The 12938-nt window shown below is 42.7% G+C and overlaps 1 protein-coding gene across 3 annotated transcripts in view; it reads left to right on the forward strand.

Annotated features, from left to right (window-relative positions):
• LOC115205349 (protocadherin gamma-C5) overlaps positions 1 to 12938 on the forward strand; it is a 203381-nt gene that overhangs the window by 53381 nt on the left and 137062 nt on the right. Inside the window, exon 1 of one of the 3 annotated variants that reach the window (XM_029771239.1) lies at positions 1571 to 4100. The exons of the other annotated variants lie outside the window; for them this stretch is intronic. Coding sequence (XP_029627099.1) covers positions 1701 to 4100 — 2400 coding nt within the window. The 5' untranslated portion in view covers positions 1571 to 1700. Of the gene's footprint in view, positions 1 to 1570; positions 4101 to 12938 lie in introns of those variants that run through there. 3 annotated transcript variants of the gene reach the window in all.

Raw genomic sequence — 12938 nt, forward strand, 5'->3', positions numbered from 1 at the left:
AGCGGGACATTTTTGAATCTGACAGCATGAAACAGAACCTCATTGTGTCAGTGAAAGATAACGGACAGCCCTCTCTCTCTGCCACCTGTACCATGTATTTAGTGATTTCTGATAACTTGGCTGAAGTGCCAGAACTGAAAGATGTCTCTTATGATGAGAACAATTCCAAACTCACCTCTTATCTGATCATCGCGCTGGTGTCTGTCTCCACCTTTTTCCTCACCTTCATTATTGTCATCCTGGCCGTGAGGTTTTGCCGCAGGAGAAAGCCCAGACTGTTGTTTGACGGAGCGGTCGCCATCCCCAGCGCGTATCTCCCTCCCAACTACGCAGAGGTGGACGGCGCAGGAACTCTCCGCAGCACTTACAATTATGACGCATACCTGACGACGGGTTCGCGAACAAGTGACTTCAAGTTCGTCACATCTTACAATGACAACACTCTGCCTGCAGACCAGACTCTGAGAAAAACTATTGACTTTGCTGAAGCTTTTGACGATTCTGATGGGTCCTCAGAGGTAGGCTTGAACTGTTAAACGATAGGTTTGATTTGTATAGGCTATCATAGAGTAGAACCTATTATTTTTCTACAACCACAGCTAAGTTGCCTTGTACAATAAGCTTTTGACCCCTGGAGTGAATCAGTATTCGCACGAGGTAACCTACGTCAATACCCCAGCTTGTTTCTTTGGCAACTTGTTTTTGCTTTAGATTTAATGCTATTTGTAATGTATTGATGATAATTCATGTCCCCTCACAATTGAGATGAAAAAAGGTTGATGCTGGTATTTGGTTTTTTAGTTGTGATATTTCTGTTTGTGATTGATTTGGATTGTTGACATAGGCCTACACGCTGCACGTTTAAGGTAAACAATGGGTTAATTGTTTAGCCTGTTCTAGTGGAGTTCTAGTTGGAAAAGGGTTACAAAATAACAATGCAGTATGTGTAGAGCTACTAAGACAGAGTGATGAGAGAAGCGGTGTGAGTGTCTGAAATTCGGCGGCTTTGGTATGTCGCTGTCCATGGTGCTGAAATCCTTTTTTTAGACACGTTCCCTTACTTTTCATTGCTGTTTGACTGTCATCACTTAAATTCGTTGCCATAATCTCTGTTTTTGTGTATTACACTTGATGAGTTTGTGTTAAGTAAAATACCAGTACTATAAATCTAATACTTACAACGTAGACCTGTACATTTTCTTGCAGATGTGTTCCCTTTGGAACAGATTTCTTCCTCCTAAACTATATCTTAACTCGTGAAAATAGTCTGAGATGTATTTTAATGTCATTATTTATGTTTTATTTTTTTTACTGACGTTTTCTGAGTTTGTAATTATGGCCATAAGCTTCGGGTGATTTCCCCCAATAGTTACAGTAATCAATCATGCACTCTTCTTATAGGAGAATATATTCATATGTCAACTTTTCGCGAAATAGAAATTTAGAATAATATTAGTTAACGTGTAATTTCTGTTAAGTACTCACAGTGTCGCTGTTCACCAGCTGTGTTTGGATAGTTACAGTTCTCCACCCAGCGCTGCTGTCATAAGGCATCGTGTTCGGATGTAATTTAACTGCACAAAACGTTGGAGGTGGTCAGATCGCTTGTACATTCGGTGTATGTTCTTTTTAGCAAACGGAATCTTTTTCTGGAGTTTTTCTTTAGAATATCTATACGGTTGTCTATTTTTAATCCCAGGATGGGGCACAAAGGAATCTCGGTTACAGGCCTCGTTTGCGGTTTTGCTTTCTTTCTTCTACCGCTGCACTCCGCCTATGGAGACGTGAGCTATTCTTTTCCGGAGGAGATGAAACGAGGATCTGTTATTGGAAATATAGCCAAGGATCTCGGGCTGGAGGCGAGCAGACTGTCCGCTCGTAAGGCCCGAATTGATACCGAAGGGAAAAATCAACGTTATTGTGACATTAATCTGAGTACCGGGGATTTGATTGTTGCGGACGGGATTGACAGGGAGGAGCTTTGTGGAGAGAGGGTTTCGTGTATGATTAAATTCGAGGTGGTTCTAGAAGGTCCTTTGGAGTTGCATCAGATATCTCTCCTTGTTGAGGATGTCAATGATAATTCACCCATTTTCCCGAAAGATACAATCAAATTGGAAATTACAGAATCGGCAGGCAAAGGGGCTCGCTATCGAATTAACGAGGCACATGACGCAGATATAGGACAGAACGCAGTGCAAATGTATGCATTAGAAAGGAATGAACATTTTGTGCTGGCTATTCACGATTACACAGATGGAGGAAAGAATGTCGAGTTGGTTTTAGATAAAGAACTAGATCGTGAGGAAAAGCAAGAGATGAGTTTACTTATTACAGCTGTAGACGGAGGCTCTCCGCAGAGATCCGGTACCGTAGTCATACACGTCACTGTACTGGATGCTAACGATAACGCCCCAGTGTTTAGCCAGGCCGTCTATAAAGCCAGTCTGCCTGAAAACTCTCCTTTAGATACTGTAGTGGTTACAGTGAGTGCTACGGATGCAGATGAGGGAGTGAATGGGGAGGTGATGTATGAATTCAGTCGCATATCAGACAAAGCAAGAAATATATTTTCTTTGGGTCACAGTACTGGAGAGATTAAGGTCATAGGTCCAATAGATTTCGAAGGCGACCCAAAATATGAAATGCGCATAGAGGGTAAAGATGGCTATGGTCTTTCATCTGATTCAAAAGTGATTATTGAAATAACTGACGTAAATGACAACGCCCCTGTGATTTATCTAAAATCTCTGACTAGCCCCATACCTGAGAACGCGTCACCTGGTACAGAGGTGGGCATCATTAACGTGCAGGATAGAGACTCTGAGAATAACCGACAGGTCCGCTGCTACATTCAGCAAAACCTTCCCTTTAAGTTGGTGCCATCCATCAAAAACTACTATTCTCTGGTGACCACGGGCGAACTGGACCGGGAACTAGTGTCTGATTACAACATTACAATCACTGCCACCGACGAGGGCTCTCCGCCTCTGTCCTCCTCTAAAAGTGTTCAGTTATCTGTAGCTGACGTCAACGACAACCCACCTGTGTTTGAGGAACAGTCCTATAAAGCCCACGTGACTGAAAATAACAAACCCGGTGCCTCCGTGTGTTCCGTTACTGCACGAGACCCAGACTGGAGACAGAACGGTACAGTGATTTATTCTATCTTACCTGGCGAGGTGAACGGTGTCCCGGTGTCCTCGTTTTTATCCGTTAACGGAGACACGGGGGTGATCCACGCTGTGAAGTCGTTTGATTATGAGCAATACAGGAGTTTTAAAGTCCACGTGGTGGCCAGAGACAACGGTTCTCCTCCGCTCAGCAGCAACGTCACGGTCAGTGTGTTTATAACGGATGTGAATGACAACTCTCCTCAGATACTATACCCCGCCCCAGAGGGGAACTCCTTCATGACCGAGCTGGTCCCCAAAGCTGCGCACGGAGGCTCTCTGGTTTCCAAGGTGATAGCGGTGGACGCGGACTCCGGCCAGAACGCCTGGCTGTCCTATCATATAGTCAAATCCACTGATCCGGGACTTTTCACTATTGGTCTCCACAGTGGAGAGATCAGGACACAGCGGGACATTTCTGAATCTGACAACATGAAACAGAACCTCATTGTGTCAGTGAAAGATAACGGACAGCCCTCTCTCTCTGCCACCTGTACCATGTATTTAGTGATTTCTGATAACTTGGCTGAAGTGCCAGAACTGAAAGATGTCTCTTATGATGAGAACAATTCCAAACTGACCTCTTATCTGATCATCGCGCTGGTGTCTGTCTCCACCTTTTTCCTCACCTTCATTATTGTCATCCTGGCCGTGAGGTTTTGCCGCAGGAGAAAGCCCAGACTGTTGTTTGACGGAGCGGTCGCCATCCCCAGCGCGTATCTCCCTCCCAACTACGCAGAGGTGGACGGCGCAGGAACTCTCCGCAGCACTTACAATTATGACGCATACCTGACGACGGGTTCGCGCACAAGTGACTTCAAGTTCGTCACATCTTACAATGACAACACTCTGCCTGCAGACCAGACTCTGAGAAAAACTCCAACAGACTTTGGTGAAGCATTAGATGACTCCCAGGGTTCCCCAGAGGTATGCCTCTCTATTCAAAAGTGTTAATCGTTTAATGTGTATTCTAGGTACTTAGGCCTACATTTGTAATCACAGTGTAGAACAGATGGCAGATGTCAGGTGGGAACGATTTTGGAAGGGTGGAGCAATTTAGACAGAAGGATGAGATGAGAAGCCTGTTTTGATAGTGTGTGCCTCCGTGCTGCAGTTGGCTGCCACTTTCCATGTCACTGAACACCCCTTATACATGTGAGGCTTCCTTTGTTCCTTGTAATGATTTATATACGTTACATCCCGTGCTAAGAGATGTTTAGAAATGGTTTAGCTGTACTGCACTAGTTACTGTGTACAGTTGTCTTGCTAATATTTATGTGAACATGTCTGTTGTTGAAGTGACATTATAGACTTTTCCAACCACTTGTTGACAACCTTTATTCTTAAAACCTCTTAAATGTAAAGTCCCCATATTTGGGGACCCAATTGGATTTGTTTTATTCAATTCAGTCTGGTATGAGAACGGTAGCCCCTATCTGCAAACGCAGGATGTCTGCGGAAAGCTGAACATCTTGGCTATTTATGTCACGCCCTGACCTTAGAGAGCCTTTTTTCTCTATTTGGTTAGGTAAGGGTGTGATTTGGGTGGGCATTCTAGATTTTCTATTTCTTTGTTGGCCGGGTATGATTCCCAATCAGAGGCAGCTGTCTATCGTTGTCTCTGATTGGGGATCATACTTAGGCAGCCCTTTTTCCCACCTGTGATTGTGGGATCTTGTTTTTGGTACTGAGCTGAATGCCCTACAGAACGTTACGTTTTTGTTTTGTATTTATTTTGGTTTTGTTTAGTTTCGGTGTTCATCTAAATAAAATGATGTACGCTTACCATGCTGCACCTTGGTCTGATCCTTCTTCAGACGAGCGTTACAATTTATCTCTGCCTTAAATTATTTTGTGTGACTTACTACCATATGTAGGAATACGAATGTATAAGAGCAGGTCGAGCCGATGACCTCATTTCAAGGTTGCTGCTACCTTCATTCCGGTTAGCGTTGTGAAGCATAAATTAAATAAACACGGAATATGTTCATTCACACCGAAAGCTGGGACTCCAAGTATCATGAGGATGTCTTATGAAATAACACATATGAATCATGTAGTAACCAAAAAAGTGTTAAACAAATCAAAATATATTTTAGATTCTTTAAAGTAGCCACCCTTTGCCTTGATGACAGCTTTGCACACGCTTGGGATTCTCTCAACCAGCTTCATGAGGTAGTCACCTGGAATGCATTTCAATGAACAGGTGTGTCTTGTAAAAAGTTAATTTATGGAATTGATTTTGTTCTTAATGCGTTTCAGCCAATCAGTTGTGTTGTTACAAGGTAGGGGTGGTATACAGAAGATGGCCCTATTTGATAATTATTGCATGATTATGGCAAGAACCACTGAAATTAGCAAAGACAAACAACAGTCCATCATTACTTTAAGACATGAAGGTAGGTCAATCTGGAAAAATTCAAGAACTTTGAAAGTTTCTTCAAGTGCAGTCACAAAAACCATCAAGTGCTATGATGAAACTGGCTCTCATGAGGACCGCCACAGGAAAGGAAGACCCATTGTTACCTCTGTTGCAGAGGATAAATTCATTAGAGTTACCAGCCTCAGAAATTGCAGCCCAAATAAATGCTTCACAGAGTTCAAGTAACGGACACATCTCAACATCAATTGTTCAGAGGCAACTGCGTGAATCAGGCCTTCATTGAATTGCTGCAAAGAAACCACTACTAAAGGACACCAATAATAAGAAGAGACTTGCTTGGGCCAAGAAACACATGCAATGGACATTAGACAGGTGGAAATCTGTCCTTTGGTCTGATGAATACAAATTTGAGATTGTTGGTTCCAACCGCCGTGTCTTTGTGAGACGCAGAGTAGGTGAACGGATGATCTCCGCTTGTGTGGTTCCCACCATGAAGCATGGAGGAGGACGTGGGATGGTTATGGGGTGCTTTGTTAGTGACACTGTCAGTGATTTATTTAGAATTCAAGGCACACTTAACGAGCAGGTTAGTCACTATAAGGTGGGAGTCACAGCTCAAGACGATGGTGCCCCTCCTCTCCAGCACCTGCACTGTGAGGGTGTTCATCGGTGACCATAATGACAACATACCCGTTGTTCTGTATCCTGTCCAATCATCTGGCTTCATCGCAGAGGACCTAAAAGTTACCTGGATACCAAAGTGGTTGCCGTGGACGCCGACTCCGGCCATAACGTGTGGCTCTCCTAAGCGGCGCAGCCCAACCCCTTCACTATTGGCCTGCACAGTGATGAAATCAGGACTGTGAGGCTGTTTTGAAGAGCAGGACTAGACTAAACAAACCCATGTGATCATGGCAAGGGACAACGGGCCTGAGTTCCTCTCAGCCACTGCAACAGTCAATGCAGTTTTGGCCTGTTTTGAACAAGCTTTTTGAATTCATGGATGAATTCACTCACAGGCGAGCTATAACTTTAGGGGGACTTACATTTTGGGGGGACTTACATTTTGGGTATTCCATAGACACAGACTCGTTGAGGAAAATAGCATGGCCTATCAAAAAGACACAGTCAGACGGACAGGCACAGCTAGTCTCAAGGTGAGCCTTGGGGAATGAACTTCTGATGACGCACCTCATTAAGTATCAGCTATTGCAAAGCACATGGCGCGGGTCAATTACTCATTGATCATTAAAAGGATGAAAAGTTAGTCAATAGCCTCAGACATCCGTGCTGTTTGTCCAACATAGTCCACATCTAATGTGTCTCGTCAGTGTCTCACAAGTCAATTTTAATTATTTTTAAGTTATTGATTCGGATTTGTGAGGAGTTAACCTGGTGTCTCTCTCTCTCTCAATTCAATTTGCTTTATTGGTTTGACGTAACAATGTAAATATTGCCAAAGCATATTTATTGCCAAAGCATGATTATTAAATAATAATAATCAATACGGTCAACGGGACAATAGTAACAACAATAATCAAGGGTCAAAATAACCATTCATTGAACAATAACAATAACAATGGCATAGAGGACATGTGCAGGTTGGTTGGTCTGTCAGACACTGTCACTCATCTTAAGGCAGGCAGTAATGTAGTGCTCTGCCAACCCACAGCTCTCTGCGTCCTCCCCCAACAGGACTGGTAGCCTAATCTCATCAGAGAGGTCTTTGAAACCTTGAATAAGGGTTTCAAATTTGGGGAAATGACACTCTCTAATTGTTTTATATTTTTGACATTTTGTCAGGAAATGCAGCTCCGTCTCAGGTTCTGCTGTTGTGCAGTGCTTGCACAGCCTTTCCTCTGCAGGGAGCCAGGTTTTCCTGTGTCTACCCTTCTCAATGGCAAGGCTGTGCTCACTGAGCCTGTACTTTGTCAAGGTTTTTCTAAGGTTTTGATCACTAACCATAGCCAAATACTTTGCCACGGTGTACTGTCGATTTAGGGCCAGATAGCACTGCCTTTTGCTTTGTGCTTGTTTCCCAATAAGTAATGCAGTTTTGTTTTGACTGCGTTGTAGTTTGGATTATTCTGATTGATTGGATGTTCTGGTCCTGAGGCTTTAGTGTTTTAGTAGAACAGGTTTGTGAACTCAGCCCCAGGACGAGCTGGATGAGAGGACTCTTTTCTTTGCCCAGCTCTTGGCATTGCAGGTCTTGGTAATGATATGAGAGGGGTCTCTGTATTTTAGATGTTTCCAAACCTTATTTGCTCTTTTTGTAGCCATTATTATTAGTGGATATTGGCCTAATTGTCACTCACTCACTTACTTGTTTGTAGTCTTCCTCTGGACTTGTAGGAGAATCTTACAGAACTCTGCATGCAGGGTTTCAATGAGGTGTTTGTCCCATTGGATCAAATCTTGTTTTGTAAGTGGACCCCACACCTCGCCGCCATCAAGTTCAATTTGTTCAATAACACATACAATTCATTTTAGCCACATTTGTATTGGTATTTTAATTAGTTTTTTTAATGGCAGGAAAGTATTCAGACCCCTTGTCTTTTTCCACACTTTGTTAGTTACAGCCTTATTCGAAAATGGATTAAATAAAAAAACAATCCTCAGCAATCTACACACAATACCCCATAATGACAAAGCGGAAACAGGTTTTTAGACATTTTTGCAAATGTGTTAAAAAGAAAAAAACAGATACCTTATTTACATAAGTATTCAGACCCTTTGCTATGAGACACGAAATTGAGCTCAGGTGCATCCTGTTTCCATTGGTCATCCTTGAGATGACTGGAGTCCCCCTGTGGTAAATTCATTTGATTGGACATGATTTGGAAAGGCACACACCTGTCTATATAAGGTCCCACAGTTGACAGTGCATGTCAGAGCAAAAACCAAGCAACAAGGTTGAAGGAATTGTCCATAGAGCTCCGAGACAGGATTGTGTCGAGGCACAGATCTGGGGAAGGGTACCAAAACATTTCTGCATAATTGATCATCACCAAGAATATAGTGGCCCACATCATTCTTAAATGGAAGGAGTTTGGAACCACCAAGACTCTTCCTAGAGCTGGCAGTCCGGCCCAACTGAGCAATCGGGGGAGAAGGGCCTTGGTCAGGGAGGTGACCAAGAATCTAATGCTCACATTGACAGAGCTCCAGAGTTCCTCTGTGGAGATGGGAGAACCTTCCAAAAGGATAACCATCTCTGCAGCACTCCACCTATCAGCCCTTTATTGTAGAGTGGCCAGATGGAAGACATTCCTCAGTAAAAGGCACATGACATCCCGCTTGGAGTTTGTCAAAAGGCACCTAAAGACTCTCAGACCATGAGAAACAAGATTCTCTAGTCTGATGAAACCAAGATTGAACTCGTTGGCTTGAATGCCAAACGTCACGTCTGGAGGAACCTGGCACCATCCCTACGGTGAAGTATGGTGGGGCAGCATCATGCTGTGGAGATGTTTTTCAGCGACAGGGACTGGGAGACTAGTCAGGATCGAGGCAAAGCTGAACGGGGCAAAGTACAGAGAGATCCTTGATGAAAACCTGCTCCAGAGTGCTCAGGACCTCAGACTGGGGCTCCCCAAATACAGGTGTGCCAAACTTGTAGCGTCATACCCAAGAAAACTCGATGCTGTAATCGCTACCAAAGGAGCTTCAACAAATTACTGAGGAAAGGGTCTGAATACTTATGTAAATGTGAGATTTCAGTCTTTTTTATTTTATGAATTTGCTAAAATTTCTTAACCTGTTTTTGCTTTGTCATTATGGGGTATCGTGTGTAGATTGATGAGGGGAAAAAACAATTTAATCCATTTTAGAATAAGTCTATAACTTAACAAAATGTGGAAAAAGTCAAGGGGTATGAATACTTTCTGAAGGCATTGTATTTTGTCCCATTTGAGAACTTTGGTCTAATTCCCTGAGATCTGCATCTTCTCTTGAAAATCATTAATTTTGTATTTTGGGGGTTTACTGTCAGGGCCCAGGTCTGGCAGTACTGCTCTAGCAGGTCCAGGCTCTGCTGTAGTCCATGTGCTGTGGGTGACAGCAAGCATAGGTTATCTGCGAAGAGCAGCCATTTAACCTCTGAATTGTGGAGACTAACACCAGGGGCTGATTTTCCTAGAGTAGTAGCCAATTCATTGATGTAAATATTGAGGAGTGCAGGGCTCAGATTGCAACCCTGGCGAAGGCCACACCCCTGGTTAAAGAATTATTTTATTTTCTTGCCAATTTTGATGCTGCACGTATTTCCTGTACACATTGATTTAATTATGTCATTTGTTTTACCCCCTACACCACTTTCAATAACTTTGTAGAACAGTCCTGTATGCCAAATAGAATCAACATATTTTTGGAAGTCGATAATGCAAGCATACATTTTGGTATTATTTTGGTGGACATGTTTATCTATCAGGGTGTGTAGGGTGTAAATATGATCTGTCGTGCGATGTTTTGGTATAAATCTAATTTGGCTTTTACTCAAGAAATTGTGCTTATTAAGGAAGTTTAGAACTCTTTAATTTCTAATACTACAGAAAACCTTCACCAGGTTACTGTTCACACACATGCCTGTGGAATTGTTAGGGTCAATTAAAGATTGGGGTTATGAGTCCTTGATTCCAGATGTCAGGGAAATAACCTACACTCAGGATCAAATTTGAGGGCCTGAAGTTTCTTATAGAGCTCCTGGTCAGTACTTGGGGAGTCAAATGGATTTTCATTGTCCTTTGTAGCTTTTTTGAATAAAAAAAACGAATTCACATTTACAATGATGGCCTACCTGGTGAACAGTGGGTTAACTGCCTTGTTCAGGGGCAGAACAACAGATTTTTACCTTGTCAGCTTGAGGATTTGATCCAGCAACCTTTTGGTTACTGGCCCAACACTCTAACCACTAGGCTCCCTGCCACCCCATATTCTAATCCGTTCAACTTCTGATCAATCAAATTCAATCAAATTTATTTATAAAGCCCTTTTTACATCAGCCGATGTCACAAAGTGCATGAATTTCGCATTGTTGTGGAGTGTTTTAAAATGGGTTGTCCATATGTCAACATTTTGCATCGCTAATTCCTCTAGTTTAGATTCTTTGTGGCTTTTCACATTTTGCCAGAAGTTGTTTGTGTTTATGGACTCCTCAATTAGTGTCAGCTGCTTGCTGTTGTATTGTGCTATTTTTGGTTCTGAGTGTACGTTTATAGAGTTTTGAAGTCTCACAGTAATGAAGGAATAATTCACCATTATTTGAGTCTCTGTGCTTTAATTTTTTTTCCTTATTTTACAATCTGCATCAAACAAGTTGTCATCTGTAGTCTTTTTTGGCATGTTTCTTTTCAATTTCAGTTGTGCTTCTTTTCCTGTTTGCCTGAATATATAGTTGTTTTTTACTGCTAGATTGATGCCTTCTTTACTGGTGAGTGGATGTGGTATCCAGAAAGTTATCTAAAAGTGTTTGGATTTTTTGGTTACTGGTTGCTTTCTGGTATTCTTCTGTGCTGTTTTGGGCGCATCTGTATGAATTTCTGATGTTGTACAGCTTACTGGGCTGTGAATGTGTGGTTGTTTCCATGTCTGTTCTTTTGAGGAACAAGGTAATGTGGCTGTGATCAGACAGAGGTGTTAGTGGCTTGACGGTGAATGAGCTGCGAGAGAAGGGTCAGTGTCTGTAATCATATAGTCTACTGTGCTGTGGCCAAGAGGTGAGCAGCAGCTGAATCTTCCCAAAGAGTCCCCCCTCTAACCTACCATTGACAAAGTACAGACCCAGGCTTCGACAGAGCTGCAACAGATCCCTTCCGTTTTTGTTGATGGTGCTGTCACTGTTGTTTCTATGGGGGAGATTAAGACAGTTAGAAACAGAATGGCCTGTAATAAAGCTGTCCCCTCGTGTGGTCGTTAGATCAGGTAGTGTTCCTGTGCGCGCATTTGTGTCCCCAAGGATGAGCACATTTCCCTGGGCCTGGAAATGGCACGTCTCGTCCTCAAGGGTGGGGAATATATCCTCCTGAGTAATATGGGGATTCTGAGGGGGGGGGAGACATATTGCGCAAAGGAGCACCCAGTTTTCTGTCAGTACAAGTAATTTTTTCAGTTTTAACCAAATGTGATATTTCCCAATTTTGAGGGAATCAATTCGATTTTGTATTTCAGATTTGTACCAAATGATCAATCCTCCAGAGTCTCTGCCTCTGTTGAGCTGTGATGGCACAATTACCTCTCTGTAGCCTGTGGGACAGTGAGTGACAATGTCAGCCTTACACCATGTCTCCTGCAGAATGATGATGTCAACATCTTTAAGATAGAAACAAAACTCCATTGCCAAACTCTTCAGTCCAAAGGTTGATGAGTTTAGGCCCTGAATGTTCCACATGCTAACTGATAGGTTGATGAGTTTAGGCCCTGAATGTTCCACATGCTAACTGATAGGTTGACGAGTTTAGACCCTGAATGTTCCATATGCTAACTGAAAGGTTGATGAGTTTAGGGCCTGAATGTTCCACATGCTAACTGATAGATTGATGAGTTTAGACCCTGAATGTTCCATATGCTAACTGATAGGTTGATGAGTTTAGACCCTGAATGTTCCATATGCTAACTGATAGGTTGATGAGTTTAGGCCCTGAATGTTCCACATGCTAACTGATAGGTTGATGAGTTTAGACCCTGAATGTTCCACATGCTAACTGATAGGTTGATGAGTTTAGACCCTGAATGTTCCACATGCTAACTGATAGGTTGATGAGTTTAGGCCCTGAATGTTCCACATGGTAACTGATAGGTTGATGAGTTTAGGCCCTGAATGTTCCACATGGTAACTGATAGGTTGATGAGTTTAGGCCCTGAATGTTCCACATGGTAACTGATAGGTTGATGAGTTTAGGCCCTGAATGTTCCACATGCTAACTGATAGGTTGATGAGTTTAGACCCTGAATGCTCCACATGCTAACTGATAGGTTGATGAGTTTAGACCCTGAATGTTCCATATGCTAACTGATAGGTTGATGAGTTTAGGCCTTGAATGTTCCACATAGTAACTGATAGGTTGATGAGTTTAGGCCCTGAATGTTTCACATGCTAACTGATAGGTTGATGAGTTTAGGCCCTGAATGTTCCACATGCTAACTGATAGGTTGATGAGTTTAGGCCCTGAATGTTCCACATGGTAACTGATAGGTTGATGAGTTTAGGCCCTGAATGTTCCACATGGTAACTGATAGGTTGATGAGTTTAGGCCCTGAATGTTCCACATGCTAACTGATAGGTTGATGAGTTTAGACCCTGAATGTTCCACATGCTAACTGATAGGTTGATGAGTTTAGACCCTGAATGTTCCATATGCTAACTGATAGGGATTTCATGTTGC

Source organism: Salmo trutta, chromosome 13, assembly GCF_901001165.1.
Source record: "Salmo trutta chromosome 13, fSalTru1.1, whole genome shotgun sequence".
NCBI classification, from domain to species: Eukaryota; Metazoa; Chordata; class Actinopteri; order Salmoniformes; family Salmonidae; genus Salmo; species Salmo trutta.